The following is a 17,721-nucleotide window of genomic DNA, read 5'->3' on the forward strand; positions in this document are numbered from 1 at the left end:
GACCCGGCTGCAGATAGCTAAGTATATTATAATAGGCCTTCATTAGTCAAGCTGCAGCAGGTCACGGCTCTCCAGGCTGCTCTCAACTCATTGCACACACCAATGGCCAAAAAATGGTTGCCTTTGCTAAATAAAGATTGCTTGAATTTGGAGATAAGCCAGGTAGATGTCTGGCATATCTGGTTAAAAAGAAAAATGCTACCCAATCCATTATGTCAATTAGAGAGAAGGCTGGCACAGTTACCCATGAGTTGAAGATGATCAATGTTAGATTTAGGGAATACTTTGCAGAGTTATACCGGTCGGATGATGGTGAAAATGGTACAGAGAGAATACAGTCCTTTTTGAGAACCTGGACCTCCCCAGTGTAAATGCAGAACAGGTCTCCCTGTTAAACGTGCCTATGATGATACAAGAGGTGCAGGAAGTAATAAAGCACCTTCAGGGTGGCAAAGTACTGGGACCAGATGGATTCCTGAGTGAATTTTGTAAGAAATTCATAAATGTACTGGAGGAGTCACTTTTGGGAATGTATAACTATTCATGTGCACAGAATTGTCTGCCACCTTCTCTTAGGGAGGCTAATATCTCCCTCATTTTAAAGAAGGGGAAAGACCCCGAAGAATGTGCTTCATACAGACCCATTTCATTGTTGAATGTGGCCTTTAAAATTCTGTCAAAGGTGCTGGCCATGAGGTTGGAAAAGGTATTGCCCCAAATTATAAAAGAAAACCAGATGGGTTTTATTAAGGGCTGTAGCTTCTCCAACGAAATAAGGAGGGTACGGAATATAGTTGATCTTGGGTTTGGTGGTCTCACTAGACGCAGAAAAGGCATTTAATCAGATAGATGGCCATACCTGTTTGGGGTCCTACAGCGCCTTGGCTTGGGGGGAGCCTTTGCTAGGTGGATGGCAATGTTATATAAATGATCCTAAGGCAGCAGTCATCACAAATAGTACAAAGTCAGATAACTTAGTAGTCGACAGAGGTGTCCTCTTTCACTGCTGTTATTTACCTTGGTAAATGAGCCGTTAGCCGAGGCTATAAGGAGGGATCCTGAAATAGTGGCCCCAAACATGGGAATGGGGGAGCATAACACCTCCCTATACGCTGATGACTTCCTCTTGTTCTTAGCCAATCCGGAGGAGTCAATTCCTCAACTGATTCAAAAAATTAATTTATTTGGCAGATTTTCGGGATACAGGATCAACTTCAAAAAATCAGAAGCCATGCCAGTGGGGAGGATTAGTGGAGGTGCCTGATCTGAAGGACAGAATGCAGTTCCCATTTAGATGGTCGTCAAAAGGTTTTTTATATTTGGGAATTATCCCAGCTTTATACAGCTGGTGGAAGGCAAACTATGCACAATTACTGGAGAGGATAAAACAGGATTTTCAGCAGTGGGAGGGATTACCGTTACGACGGTTAGGCTAAGTAGCCCCAATCAAAATGAATGTTGTCCCTCGCCTGTTATACCCCATGAGAATGCTCCTGTTGTTGCTACCCAGACGAGTGTTATGGATGCTCAGTGGTTGTCTTGGGTCCTTTGCTGGAGTCGTAGGCGCCTTCTAATTAAATTTACTAAATTGCAACTCCCGCAGGTTGGGGGTGGACCTTCCAGATTTGGAGAAATCAAGCTCCCTGTTAGCTTATGTGGGTGACTGGGTACGGGGGGACTCAGAGTCAATCACAGTTGAGATGTCCCCTAGTTAATTTATTATTCATGGATAAGATGAAATCTGTGATCAAGCAGTGTAAGAGCCCGACCATTGTAATACGGTGAAAGCCTGGAGGATAATGGGACAAGGCCAGGGCAATTGGCTTAAGACCTCGCCGTTTACCCCGTTGGCAGGAGCTCCAGGATTTAAATCTGGGGCAATGGACTCCGGCTTTAAGCTATGGGAGAATAAGGGAATCTCTTGTTTGGGAGATTTATTCGAGGGGGAGGTCTTGGTGTCATTTAGCCAACGAAGTCAGAAATATGGATTGTCTAATATGGACCTTTTCCAGGACTTTTAAATAAGGGATTATATCCAGAGGAAGACCACGCTGCTGGCTAAGCCTTACAAGTCAGACATGGAGAAAGGAGTGTACAGATGCTCTTTCAGTTAGTACTTTGTATCATTTACAGAAGGGACGTGCCTTCGGAGACGTGGAGAGGCACTGTAGAACTTGGAATTGGGAACTAGGAGAGGGTCTCTCACTGGAAACATGGGAAGATATATGGGAAAATGTAAAGAAAATCTCAATATGTAACAAAGCGCAGGCTATGCAATTGAAGATTTTATATAGGGCTCATCTGGTGCCAGAAAGGCGAACTAAGGTCAAGAGAGAAGCATCTCCAGGGTGTCCCGAATGTAACATTAGTATAGGCACTCTTACACACTGTTTTTGGTCACGTTGCAAGATCCAGCGATACTGGAGTGCCATAGTAAGGGAGCTAAAGGAAATCCTGGGAATTGAAGACAAAGTGGACCCGGTATTTCTTCTTCTGGGGTTGCCAAATATGACCTCTTTGGGAAAATACGGGAAGAGACTGTGTAACATTCTCACCCACTGTGTGAGGAAGAACATTTTTAATGAATTGGATGTTGGAAAAACCCCCAGGTCTTATGAGGTGGCACAGGCTGGTGATGGAGCATCTCCGTCAAGACTACCTCACAAATATGGTGCACCACTAAATAGAGCAGTTTTACAAGATGTGACAGCCCTTTCTAAATTATATTGATGCAGACCTATCAGCAATATTGATTAGGGCTGTGGGAATCAGTTTGGGCTCACATAGGGCCCTGGTAGGGGGAGGTGGGAAAAAAAATAATACGGGTACAATGATTGGTGCTCCCAGGGATGGGAGCTTTACTGGAGATGTGGTGAGTGAAATAGAATAAAGAAATGCAATGTAATTTAATTTACGATAATTTGAATTTAGCTTAGATTAATTTTTGTTTTATTTAATTGCAGTTTAGTTTAAGTAGACACATTTGTTCTGGGAGAATAGTTGGCAGTTTATCATTAATAGTATTGTGATATGACATTGTTGTACTACCTCTATCTTTTTGTATTTTGGTTTTTTTTTTATGGTTGTTTTGTAAAAGATTTGAAAAAGTTTTTACTAAAAATATTTATATAAAAAAGGGACCTAAGGGCAACTTTTCCACACAGAGGGTGGTACATGTATGGAATGAGCTGCCAGAGGAAGTGGAGGAGGCTGGTACAATTGCAACATTCAAAAGGCATCTGGATGGGTTTACGAATAGGAAGGGTTTAGAGGGATGTGGGCCAAGTGCTGGCAAATGGGACTAAATTAGGTTAGGATATCTGGTCAGCATAGATAAGTTGTAACAAAATGTCTGTTTTCGTGCTGTACATCTCTATGACTAGTCTCTTCTACAAGGGAAGACGTTTTCAGCATCTACTCTATCAAATGTACTTACAGTCTTGTTTCAATAACATTGCCTTACATGCCTCTAAATTCAAATGATTACAGGCCCAACCTGTATGGACTTTCCCCATAAGGTAACACTTCACCCAGGAATCTGTCAAATGAACCTTCTCTGAATTGTTTCTAATGCAATTATACCTATCTTCAACTACCAAAACAATCTTCAGCAGTCTCCAAATCTCCTGTAATTGTTGAAAAGTATCACATTTACATTCCTCTCTATTTGATTTCCTAATCACTTGCTGTACCTACATACTAATGATATTTATATTGTTCATATACCAGGATATCCAGATCCCTCACAGCACTGCAATCTCTATTTCTGATTTTGCCTTGTTTTCATGACAAACTGGAGATGTTTACATTTTCTTTCACTATAGTCCATCTGTCAAATCTTTGTTTACCCTATCTGTATCCTTTTGGAATTTTATGTCCTCTTCATAATTTCCTAACTTTGTTCAAATGTATGTTCAAATTAATAATACATTTGGTTCCTTCATCCAAGTTATTGATGATATTGATTGTAAATAGTTGAGGTCTCACACTGATTCCTTTACAACTCCTCTCCATTACATCTTACTAACCTGAAGATTTCTTAATTATGCCTACTGTTTCCAGATAGCTTACCAGCAAATATGTTACCTTCATCATTATGCATTCTTATTTTGCCAAATAGTCTCTGGAAATCCAAGCAGATTATATCCACAGGTCCCCCTTCATCCATGTTGCTTATTGCTTCCTCAAAGAATTTTAATAAATTGATCCAATACAAACTTCCTCTTTCACAAAACTGTGTTTACACTACTTAGTTACATTGAAATTTCCTAAGTGGCCTGTTGTAACCTTAATAGTAGATTCCAACAGGTTTTCTGTGATGTTAAGCTAAGTGGCTTGTAGTTGCGTGCTTTTTGTCTCCCTCCTTTCTTGAATATTCCTTAGGATAGTGTCCTAGGACCAACCAGCTTCAGCTACTTCATCAATTATCTTCTCTCTATCACAATGTCAGAAGTAGAAATGTTCGCTGATGTTTGCACAACATTCACAACTCCTCAGATACTTAAGTAGTCCAAATGGAGCAAGACTTGAACAAAATCCAGGTTGGGACTGACAAGTAGTAGGTAACATTCACACAACACAAGTGATAGGCAATCTCTACCCCTGATATGATTCAATATGGTAATGCTATTGAATAGGAACAGGAGTAAGCCATTCAGCCCCTCAAGCCTGTTCCACCATTCAACAAGATCATGGCTGATCTGTGGTCTAACTCCATATTTGGCCCATATCTCTTAATTTCTTTGCCAAACAAAATTTTATCTACCTCTTTATTTAAAACTAGGAACTGATCCAATTTCTACTGCCATTTGTGGAAGTGTTCTCCAAATATCTATGACCATTGTGTGTAGAAGTGCTTCTAACATCTTTCCTGGACATTCCAGCCATAATTCTCAGGCTATGCCCCCCAGTTCGAGAATACCCTACTTGTCTTTATTTGTCTTTTCCATTTTATATCTTGAAGACTTTGAATTAGATCATCCCTTAAAATTTCTAAATTCTAGAGAAAAAAGGCCTAATTTGTATAACCACTTCTCAACTTAATTCTGGATATTATTCTTGCAAACCCCAAAATCAACATAGTGAGGTTACCATTGACCAGAAACTGAACTGGGCTAGCTATGGCTACAAGGCCAGGTCAAAGACCAGGAATTCTGCAGTGAGCAACTCACCTCCTGTCTACCATCTACAAAACACTGGAGTACTCTTTGCTTGCCTGGGTAAAAACAGCTTCAACAACACTCAAGAAACTTGACATCAATTCAGGACATAACAAGCAGCTGGCCAAATAATTAAGTATTTACAAAGTACATGCTAAAGTTGTTGGGTGGGCAAACATCACATGCCAACTTGCTCCTGATAGTGACTGCAGTCTGTCAGAAAATCTGGATTTTACAGGCAACAGAAAAATACTCAATAAAACAATTATTATTTATAAAATGAATCCTCCATTGCATTTATTTTGGGCTTTGAGTTTAAGATCCAAAAGGAAATGTTACAGAAAGTAGAATACTGGCAGATTTTGTTTGAACTATTGATAGGGAATCTGAGATTAGATTACTGAGAGAGGGAGTATGTCTGGTTGTGAAATTGGCACAGTAGCATATGTACAGTGAAAGGATGTGGGAATTAAATGCTTAGAGTTAAGTCCTTAGAAATTAGTTGGATTTGCTTTATTCATAAACACTATATGGGCACACAAGAGTTGAGCAGCAGTCAGTAAAAATGGAGCTGAGATCGCAAGCTCCCCAGATCAGCAATGGTCTCATTGAATTGTGGAGTAGGCTTGGAGGGCCAAATGGTATATTCCGCACCCCGATCCTATGCTCCCCTAAATGCCTCTTAGCAAAAAAAAAAACTCTCTGCATTAACTTAAAGAGGGTATTGAATAATATTTAGTTGGAAAAATTGCATGGATAAAGGATAGGACAAGAGAATAAGGCAAATTGGATAACTTTTTCAGTCATCACAGGTATGATCAGCTGAAAGACTTTCTTTGTGGCATATCATTTTGTGTAATATGGGAGGGAATAATATTTTATTGTTCCTTTATATTACATGCATTTCTTAATATACAGAGAAATCTTGATTATCCTGCTATCGATGATCCAAATATTGGATTATCCAGCAAAATCACAATGTCCCAATGCTCAGCTAAACGATGTCATCAGGCATTCAATAACGCAGAACAAAATTCTCCCTGCCCATATCCTTTGGATAATCTAGGTTCCTCTGTAGTACAATCTAACAAAATGTCCCAAATTTCACATTAATCGTTATTTACTTTTCATTCTGTCAGTTGGTATATTTGAACATTATATCTCCAAAACTGTAAAACCACAAGTTACTACATGATTTCTCTATTGTAGTTATCATTATTCTGAAGCTGTTAGTCCATCCATCAATTGCATTCTGTCCAAGTACAGCTCTGAATTAGAGTCATAGACATGTACAGTACATAGACTCTTCAATCCAACGCGTTTATACCAAATCACACACCCGAAATTAATCTAGTCCCATTTGCCAGCATTTGGCCCATATCCCTCTAAACCCTTCCTATTCATGGACCCATCCAGATGCCTTTTAAATGTTGTAATTAAAGTCTTTCACAAAGGTTTTAACCACTTAACGAAGAGTTGTGACTTTTCCACTGCCGCCTTCTTGGTTTTCATCTATGAAGTACGTTCTCCAAGGTGGGCCACATCCAGGTCCTCAGGAGCCTTGTTTACACTTTGTCACATGGGGTGCCGACTGCACCCATTCTCTCACAGGACGTCAATGCAATATTCACAGCTAGTGTTCCGCTGCCTGGGACTGCCTGGATTGGAGCCTAAACCCAACCCTTCCAACTCAGAGGCAGGAATGCTGCCATTAAGCCAAAGGCCTAATACTAAAATTTTAGCTATAAACAAAGATTTAACCAATTAGACTATAATACAAATATAAAGATTACTTTGAAAGGTGGCCTTATTTGCTTTGCTACATGTCCAATTTACAGAAATCACAAATATAGCAATCGACAACTACATGCCCTTGTACAGTTTCATCATACAGAGAATGATCAAAACATTTCACAATAAAGAACAAAAGGACACTTAGCATGTGAAAGGAAATTGGAATGGAAAAGCTTTTGGAAGAAATTCCATATAACCAAAACATAGTAACTAAATCAATAGCCATTAATACAGAGGGAACATCAGAATTTTGGTGTTAAGAGAAGAAAGGATCAGTGTAAAATTATAAGGCAAAGGAGATCACGTAGCCATTAGAGGTACTTAAAAATGAGTGGAGAATTTTGAAAGCATTTTGCAGGAGCACAAGATCCAATAAAAGGAAAACTGGGAAGAATCTAAAGATGAAAATCTGAGGAGGGAAGCAGTTCAGTTGCAGTACCAAAGTCTCATAGGCCCTCAGCTGAAAAGAAGGACCTTACTCCCCAAAGATATGCAGCAAAACACAGATGTGATTTTGTAATCCATGGCCTTCATTTGTGAATCAGAAACCTTTCCTTTATTGTAAGGATAAATGGATCCATGTAGCACATTCAATGAAGTTTTCAGCATCTCCTAGCTCAGTACTTACTTATGACCAAATCAATGCTTTACAGAAGCATAGTTTGCATTCTGTGGCAATAAAACATTTCTTTTTTTGGGTTGCTTCAGGCTACCGTGTCATTAGCTTTCAGAATCTGAACACTACCATTGCACTAACCAGTTCACTGTCTATAGTCAGTTAGCTGGCCTCTCCTTCAGAACACCATACAAGTTGAATATCGGAAGCAACATCAGAACGCTCAAGCAAAATCTTGAGGGATGAAGGAGATATGCCTGAAACTGCTTGGAGTCTCATAACAACTAGAACAATGTTTTAGGGGAAGGGTGATTTGATTAGCTTATTCAAACTTAGCTTATTCAGTCACGTGCAAGACAATTCATAGCAAGGCTCTGACACCAATCACATTCCATCAAAGTTTCTGGTCATGCCAGCCCAAGTGATGTTCCTGATGACTCCAGCTTGACACCAGCAGTTCAGGCCCACTCCAAGGGAAGCAAAGGTCTACACCCCTTGACTGTATCTTCATGGCATATCTACAATTTGCCATTTCAATGCTACACTTTAGAGCACATCATGACACTCTGTACAAAGAACAAATACCTAATTCATGAATTCGAGCAGGGTGCATCTCAAAATTCTTCAACTGCTTTTTTAGCCCTCTTCACACCACTTTGGATACTCAAGATGTCTCTGCCTTGCCTTTTTACAGTGTGCCCCTCATTCAGAACTTGGTGCCCTGAAATGCTGGGGGCTGCTATCCAGAGGAACAAGTGATAAGTTAGAGTCACTAAGAACCCCATGCAAATGACTGAATGTACAGAGGCCCCCAGGCTGAAATCAGAAACTTCCTATGACTGACTGTGCTAGAACCCCTTGACTGAATACTATCGCTGTTGACTTACCAGAGAACTATCCCACTTAAAAAGAGAGCAGAAGTAGCACTAATGAAAAGCCAAGTCTAAAAAGAAGCCAATGAAAAACCTAATGGACAGCAAACAAAATTGAGGAACAATTTCATCAATAAAACAGACGGTGAAAAAGAAAAGAGCGCACCACTTTAAAATTGCAAAGTGAACCAGAGTTGGCCAAAGCTAGAGGAAGCTTAAAACTTAGCAAGGCTTGTGAAAGGTCAGGCTAATGGAAGTAAATAAGTCACAAAAACATTAATACGGCACAGCATGCTATCTTGTGATGTGACAAGGTTTTTGTATTGATAGAATACCGCCATCTAGTGGTTTTAAAAAGAATTGACAATGGTGTCAATTTCGTCAGGTCCTATCTAGTTTAACCCATCTTCAGGAATGTTTCCTATTCTGGCTATTACTACTTTAGAACTACTTCCGGGTTTCACTCGTAAGTGACGAAGTTTCAATTGTAAAATTATGCACTCTTGTTCTGGATTCATGCAAAGGAAGTCTGGGTCAATAAATTAGTCAAAAGCATACAAGTATACTGCAACTTCCATATGTCTTTAACATTTAGCCAAAATTATAGCTCAGTCAAGTACTAAGAATACATTGCAATATTCAATCATAAGCCATTAGATCAGCACTTATATGGAGACTCCACCTACCTTCCATTGAGCATGTGGCAGTATTCAAAAGTAAGTGGCAATTTTCATTTCATGTTGGTGAAAGGCAAAGATTTCAGTTATCTAGTGGGGAGGGAAACATCGATTGCGTAGTTAATCAACACTGTTTCCTAACCAAAAGCTTTTCCGTCCCTTGATCTTGTCCTGCCAATTGATAAAATAACTGCTGACATGCCTTGATGATACTAATTTCAATATTATTGCCCTTTGTTGGAAATCTCACCCAGAGAAGTATCCTCCAATTAATTGCTTCAACCACAGACAGTAATAGAAGCCTTGTCTATGCACCCTACACCCTCAATTTAACAAAGGTGTACTCTGAACACTACTTGGTGCAAATAATGAGCACCAGAGTTTTGGATCACTTTCTCATTTGATTGTAATTTGAGTAATCAATTTTAAATACTAAAAGTATTTTCATCCGACGAGCTGAGTGATAATGGAGTGCAAGTGGAAATAAGCATCCGCAGCGCAAATATGTTATCAGAAACTCATCTTGGAATCGCACATGACACCCAGGATAAAATTGGTCAAGTTGAGACAAATAAAGCTTTAGCCCTCCAAATACTTAATTGGAGGAAATGTTTGCTCATCCTTGCTGCATGTGGAAAAAGCAGTCTGATAATTTGACAATAGAAATTAATACTTGAGAACTAACCAGTTTTGGATTATGGCACAAAGACATTGCATTTATATGAAAAAAAATACACAAACCTCCTTAGATAATAGAGATGGTAACATTATGAGAAAAGAAAAAATATTACCATTTAGCAGATGAAAATAGCAGTTCTGGCCACAGAACATTGGATGATGGCATAGGTAATGATTGTCAAAGGTTGCACTCAGATCATGAAAGGTCAAGCAGGGACTGTTTGCTTTTCCCATTAGCTAATCAAAGTTTCAAATGAACATCTAACCACTGTTCAGTTAATATTGTGGAGCTGAAAATCAAGTCAGAGGTTTAAACAGGCAAACACAGGAAAGTTGAGCACAGGCGGAGAAGCAATGCTATAGAGTAATTAAAAAAAGGAAGATCAGAAAAGGATCAATAACTTGCAGAGATGGGACAGTCAAAGGTGCTCAACGTGAATGTCCAGACACATGGCACCCAAAAGTCAAGTGCAGGACAGCAAATGGCCATGACCATACAATGGTAAAATAACTTCCGCTCCAACCTTTTTATTCTAACCGTTGTCACGTGAAAGCCAACAAGCCATGTTTCTCCCTCAAGTTGTATACGGAAATGAACTAACGTTATTCTGCAAGACTTATCCGTTTCAAATGCATCCAATCTGCTAATTTGCTGAAATACTTTGTCACTCTACACTTAATGGACTTTCCACAATGGACTGTAGATTATCTTTCTATTCAGATGCTTTTACATATTTCTGAATGTTTTACCATCAAGTGTTACTTTGTCCTCTTCACAGCGTCTCCACCAAAACATGTTTCCAACAGGCTAATGGACTTATTTCATATGTATCGCTCCCACCTGTTTAAATCACAGAGTAACACTGGCTTACACTTCTAAAACATCAATATTTTCATACAATGCTCAACATAAATATAAACCAGTCAAAAAGATCATTTACCTCAGATTTATGTTATGTTTCACCATTTAGAAATCCGATCCTTTTAAGATAACCACCTAGATTTTCTGTCGACAATTCAGTTCAGCTCTTTTGTTTCACAGAAACCCTACAGTGTGGAAACAGACCCATTGGTCCAACAACTCCACACCGATCTAACAGTAACCCAGCCAGACCCATTCCCCTACATTTACCCCTGACGAATGCACCTAATGGGCAATTTTGCATGGCCAATTCACCTAACCTGCACATCTTTGGATTGTGGGAGGAAACCCACGCAGACATGAGAGAAAGTGCAAACTCCACAGTCACCTGAGGTTGGAATCGAACCCGGGTCCCTGGCACTGAGGCAGCAGTACTAACCACTGAGTTTTTCACAAATGAATTCGTTGGATAGACAACATTGCATACGCAGATTTTGTTAGCTATAATGAAAGATCCATTTAATATTCTGAAATCAGATTGTTTAAAAGAACTTTGAACCATAACAATATGTTAAAACAAAATGGGAAAATAATATGTCACTAAGAGGGATAGATTATCTTTTTTTTCATAGGGGAAACACCAACACTAACATGTCCCATCTTGAATTGTCCTGGAGATAGTGGTGAAGAGTTGCCTTCTTCAACCAGTACAATCCATCTGATACTGGCACAACTGGTTGGCTGACCAACCAGTTTCAGAAGGAAAGTAAGAGTCGACCACATTGCTGTAGATTTGGAGCATTATGTTAAACCAGCTAAGAACAGCAAATTCATTTCTAAAAGAGGGAATTAATAAATTTTCACAACCAAAGACGGCAGAAACAATGACCATAGAACTGAGACTAGCATCACGTTCTGATTTATTTAATTCAAGTTAACTTCCATTATGCTGCTGCAGAATTAGCCTTGGCCCCTGGACAACCCAGTCCAGTTACATTACAGCTACACAACTGTTTCCGCTGTCTAGTTGATGTGCATAAAAGTCCATTTACTACTTGGCTGAATCTTCAGAAACCAAAATCAATTAATTTAACTTACTTTGTGTAATTAAGCAAATAAAGATCTTGACACTAAATGTAACATTTACAAATGTACACTTGTTTATTGGACAAGACAGTTAAGTGACAAACCCCACAATTTACATTTCTAAAAATACAGAAAATACAAACTGGAAGAAACAAAGGTGCAATGTATCCCTACAAAGCACTAGCTTAATAAAAAAAACTGCTGTAAACACAAGCAGTAAACAGTGAACAACTGTTATTTCATTTAATACACATAATTAAAAATGCATTTTTCAAAAACATCTAATCCTGGTACAGCAATGATTGTTTATAATGCTAGCTGAATTTTACAGAAAGTGTACAACACTGACTAATATAGCAGCAGTTTATCCAAGACAAGTTCATCCATGGTGTCTGCCATGGAAATCCCAATGTCTACAAAGTGCTCCCAGTACAATGTATAACATGGTTCAAATACATCCTCTAGATGTACACAAAGTTTTAAACATGAAACCTGGCAGATTTACAGAATTCATGGTGCATGTGCCACTCAATAAAAATATCCTGATATTTTTGATAGATTTTTGTCCTTTTATTCAAAAGGCACACTAAAATTGAAAAATAAAAGTTAAGACCAGAAAGGCAGCAGAAATGCTACACCCTAACCAAGAATATTCTCAATGGTCCTACAACTGTGTGGTTAACTAAACTGGCAACAAACTTTCAAAAATAAAAAATCCCCAGTTTAAAAACAAAATCAGCTGTCACCCCTAAGGTTTCAATATATTGTAAGGCTAACAGAACGATTGATCTTTTTCCCAATGATCCTTGTGCTTCTGTTACTTTGCACAGTAGACCTGGTTGTCATTCGGTCTGTGAACAATACTCTCTCTTCTGCTGCTGCTTTTGCCATTTGTGCCTTCTTCAGTTCTCTAAAATAATGAGAGGTTCGTTATTTAATGCAGCATCTCAATTCAAAGAAAGGAATGAGCATTCATAATTATTTTAAATTTATTTCTTGAGCATCAAAATTATATTCATAGGTGTATAATTCACTGAAGACTTTTACAATCCATAGGCAGCTACTCTATCAGTCATAGCCACAAATAATTATTTGTGGAGATTACAGCACAGACCAGGAGTGTCACATTACAATCTCCAAAGATTGGGAAAGAACCAAGAAAGCAAGTGTTGGGAAACAGCAAGGCGAAAGAAATCTCTCCCCCTTGAGAGATTGAGGAGAGAAAGCAGCAAAGAAAGAGGTAGAGGTAAGAAAAAGCAGGAAAAAAGAGAAAATGGAGATAAGCAAACAGACCAATTAATAGCTACAATTAAGTTTAGGACTTGGAAAAAACAAAGGTAAATCTGTTGAAAACATGGACTCGTTGTGGTTCTGTTCGCCGAGCTGGGAATTTGTGTTACAGACGTTTCGTCCCCCGTCTAGCTGACATCCTCAGTGCTTGGGAGCCTGCTGTGAAGCACTTCTGTGATGTTTCCTCTGGCATTTAGTGATTTGTATCTGCCGCTTCCGGGTGTCAGTTCCAGCTGTCCGCTGCAGTGGCCGGTGTATTGGGTCCAGGTTGATGTGCTTGTTGATTGAATCGGTGGATAAGTGCCTCTTGGACTTCCCTGGCTGTTCTCTGTTTGGCTTGTCCTATAATAATAGCGTTGTCACAGTCGAACTCATGTTGCTTGTCATCTGAGCGTGTGGCTACTAAGGATAGCTGGTCGTGTCGTTTCGTGGTTAGTTGCACAAAACCCTAGCCAGAGAAACAATAGCCAACCTGCTGGACATACAGAACAGACAACAAGACCAGGAATCTATCAACAAAGACTGCATACTCAAACTACTGGACCTGTGCCTCACAACACACTTCACATTCAACAACCAAATATATGAACAAATAAATGGCACACCCATCTCTGGACTCATAGCAGAAGCAGTAATGCAAAGGTTAGAACAAACAGTCTTACTGCAAATTCAACCCAAACTCTGGGTCAGATATGTAGATGATACCTTTGTAATAAATTAAAAACACAGAAATAGAGAACACACACGATCATCAACGCCACACTCTCAGGAATCCGATTCACTAGAGAGGAAGAAAAGGACAACCAACTCCCATTCCTAGATGTGATGGTACAGAGAACACCGAACGGAGAATTCACCACAAAGGTATACAGGAAAGCCGCACACACAGACCCAGTCCTAAACTACGAAAGTAACCACCCCAACACACACAAAAGAAGTTGCATCAAGACACTGTGAGGGCTTATGCTCGAAACGTCGAATTCTCTATTCCTGACATGCTGCCTAACCTGCTGTGCTTTGACCAGCAACACATTTGCAACTGTTCAAAAAGGGCCACAACACACTGCAGTACACCAGAACTGCAAAAAAAGGAAGAACACCACCCATATAACATATTCGTCAAAAACGGATACCCCCGCAATTTCATCAACAGATGCCTAAGGGAAAGACAACGGAATGAGGAAATGCCACAACCCAAAGGGCTAGCTACACTACCATAATCAAAAACACTTCTGAACTGACAGCCAGACTACTGCGACCACTAGGACTCATATCTGCACACAAACCAACAGCCACTCTCAGACAACTCACCAGGATGAAGGACCCGATACCCAGCATGAGCAAAACCAATGTAGTGTACAAAATCTCATGCAAGGACTGCATAAAACACTACATAGAACAAACAGGAAGACAGCTAACGATCCGCATCCATGAACACCAACTAGCCATGAAACAACAAGACCAGCTCATCCTTAGTAGCCACACATGCGGATGACAAGCAACACGAGTTTGACTGGGACAACTCTACTATTATAGGACAAGCCAAACAGAGAACAGCCAGGGAATTCCTAGAGACATGGCACTCATCCACAGATTCAATCAATAAGCACATCGACCTGGACCCAATATACCAGCCACTGCAGCAGACAGCTGGAAATGACAACCGGAAGCAGCAGATACAAATCACTGTAAATGACGGAGGAAACATCACAGAAGCGCTTCACAGGAGGTTCACAAGACTGAGGATGTCACCTAGACAAGGGACGAAACATCTGCAACACAAATTCCCAGCTCGGCGAACAGAACCACAACAATGAGCACCCGAGCTACAAATCTTCTCCCAATCTTTGAACATGGACTCAGCTCTGATTAGGTTTGGGAGGTGCAAGGAGGATTGAACAACTGCACCAAAATGAGTATGTGAGAAAAAGAGTAAGTCAGACAAAAGTAGAATCACAACAGAGGAAAAACGCAAACAAACAAAAAAAGACCAAACTTTGACAATATTTTTGAATTAATTCTGTCCATGCACTTTGAGCAGAAATAGCAAGTCAGGCACAGAAACCATGGAGGTACTGAGTTAACTGGACTTGTATCCATTTCAATACTCAGGCCAACTCAACACAATCTCATTTCAGACCTGTTTGACTCACTTATGCATTCCCTAAGAATCTTCCTGAATGACTGGCGAACTGAACCCCATACTTAAATGCCAAATTAGGATGACTACATTGATCAGTATTTCAAATACGCAGAGTCTAAAGCAGTAAAGTTAACACATTAACATGACGGTACAACAGCAATACACTGATAAGATCTACAAATATGGTTGACAGTTTTAAGATCTACAGTTGATACAGTAGAAAATTTCTAGACCTGTATGTTACTATCTGTACGCATGAAGGATCTGTACGCTTAAATGTCAATGAAGGAGTTACCTTAAGTGACCTACAACTGGCTAGCCACTGAAGAATAAAAGCTTACTTTTGCAAAAGTGCATTTTTGAATTTTTCTGCATTCAGCTCTAACCGAAGTTGATCAGCACTCTTCCTTGCAGTTGGAAGCAACACGGAATGCCTGATCAAAGTACTTGCAGTCGGTCGTTTCTCTGGGTCTGGATGGAGCATTAACTTAAAACAAAGAATTGAAATTAGCATTTTTTTTAAAGAAACAACACTGCAACTTAAAACTTCTCACCGAAAATGTCACCATTGCTTTACAAAATTATGAAATAAATCAAAATCCAAAATGAATTTGCTAGGCAAATATCCTACCTTCAATAAATCCAAAAATTCCTGAGAGAGCTTTTGTGGAATTGTAGGAAGCTTTCCTCGGCGAATTTCATGCCACTTTTCTCCATTGGTTGGTAATGGCTCTGCACCAGCAGCAGATATAACAGTGAGTGCAAGGGCAAAAATATCTGCTTTCAGCAAATGTCTGTAGTCCTGAAATAAAAATACACAGTATTCAAAAGTATCATCACACAGATCAAGGCTCAGTGGGGTTGGGGATGGGGTAAAATGGTAACAGGCATGCAGTTATAAGTGAGAGTGCACTTACTAACTTCACATAAGTCGATCACACCGAGAATTCAAAAATTCATGCAGAATTTATCACTTCGCTGGGTGAAAACATACTAATCTACCGATTTGATTCAAAGTATTTCTGATCTGCTTGGTTCAATTATTCATTAATTTCTGAATCAACAAGAATTGAAATCATGGCCCAGATTTTCTGACAGCTGGCACTTTCTGAATAGCAAGTGGGAGTTGTGCACAGGGACCCTATGGAATCCACATCATAGCTGACAATTCATTAAAGTGTTGGGCAACTGAAGATGCTAATGAGCAACCGATCTATGCATGAAACGCTTCGAAAATATCCATGAAAACCTGAGACATGCAGAACATTCCAAAGAAGGAGTAACATTGCTACTTCTCACAAGCGGTGTTTCACATATTTAGCAAAGATTGATCACAAACGAATTTTTAGACAGTACCCATTCTGAATAGGGTAGTACGGAAACCTAGTTCCCTGGGTTAGAAAAATTTTTCCCAATCAGAAAAATACCGGATAACCCAATTTGTAAGAATTCTCAGCATACTTCAAAGGGAGAAACAAAGATATTTAGATATATCATAGAACTTAATATTATATATATTAAGTAGGTGTTTATTAATTTCTTTAGTGTAGAAAAAGGGTGTTGAATATCAGTCTGATTACAGCTACAAAGTACTACTTTACACACAAAGGGAATATTTTCAAATAGTATCATTACCTTATACAACTTACATACATGGTGGATTCACATTCCAAGATTCAAACTCACTTAAAAATACTGACTTCCAATACCTTTTAAATATCAATGGGAGTTGCAATATTGATTAAGCAAATTACAAAGCTGTTGCAAAGCCTGCAAGGTGTTGGCAATATTATCATCATCTATACTATTTTGGATGAAATCAACAAACTATTCTGGCTGTTCACATAAAATTTTGTCCAACTTCATTTGATCACATTGGAATGAGCACAGCCAAGCTTTTGGTTTTTTTTTAAAACATAAATCACCAACTACACAGTATGCATATCAAATTAGATTCAGTGAACTCTTTCTCAAAGAGAATGTCACAATCCGATCTCAATAGAATTACTGATACCAATGGCAGAATGACAAATTTTTAAACAGGACAATCAATTAAAAAAAAAGTATCCTTATGATTAGGGGAGATGCAAGATAATCTGTTGGTACAAATAGTCAAGGATACATGTTCTACAAAATTATTGCAACAATCAAACACTACCTCTTGCAGCACTTCATTGGCCAAGAACCGACTATCTCCCTCCTCTACATGAGGATTGGATACACGAGTGACATGTCCAAGATCACCTTATTATAAAAATAAATTTGAAATTACAAAACAAATTCAAAAATTTGTACAATCAAAACAGAAAATGCGAGAGAATCTAAGATGATCTGGCAGCATCAATAGAAAGAGAAATAAAACTAACTTCAAAATTCAAAGATGCCTCTTTGGTTCCAGAGAAAAAAAGCATTATACTCTAAGCGTGGACTGTTTTTCTCTTCACAAATGTTGCCAAAACTGCCACACATCTCCACCACGCACAGTGTTATATTTTTATCTAAATTAGTACAACTCTTCACCCAAACAGATTCTTTGACTGTGCC

The 17,721-nt window shown here is 39.1% G+C and overlaps 1 protein-coding gene across 3 annotated transcripts in view; it reads right to left on the reverse strand.

Annotated features, from left to right (window-relative positions):
• Nucleotides 1-11,869: 11,869 nt before the first annotated feature.
• Nucleotides 11,870-17,721, reverse strand: part of wee1 (WEE1 G2 checkpoint kinase) — a 31,656-nt gene continuing 25,804 nt past the window's right edge. For all 3 annotated transcript variants that reach the window (XM_060838911.1, XM_060838910.1, XM_060838909.1), the window contains exons 8-11: nt 17,336-17,421; nt 15,809-15,979; nt 15,519-15,664; nt 11,870-12,654 (exon numbers count right to left, since the gene is read on the reverse strand). In XM_060838911.1, coding sequence (XP_060694894.1) covers nt 12,501-12,654; nt 15,519-15,664; nt 15,809-15,979; nt 17,336-17,421 — 557 coding nt within the window. In that variant the 3' untranslated portion in view covers nt 11,870-12,500. The remainder of the gene's footprint in view (nt 12,655-15,518; nt 15,665-15,808; nt 15,980-17,335; nt 17,422-17,721) is intronic.

The sequence above is a fragment of the Hemiscyllium ocellatum genome, chromosome 18 (genome assembly GCF_020745735.1).
Source record: "Hemiscyllium ocellatum isolate sHemOce1 chromosome 18, sHemOce1.pat.X.cur, whole genome shotgun sequence".
NCBI classification, from domain to species: domain Eukaryota; kingdom Metazoa; phylum Chordata; class Chondrichthyes; order Orectolobiformes; family Hemiscylliidae; genus Hemiscyllium; species Hemiscyllium ocellatum.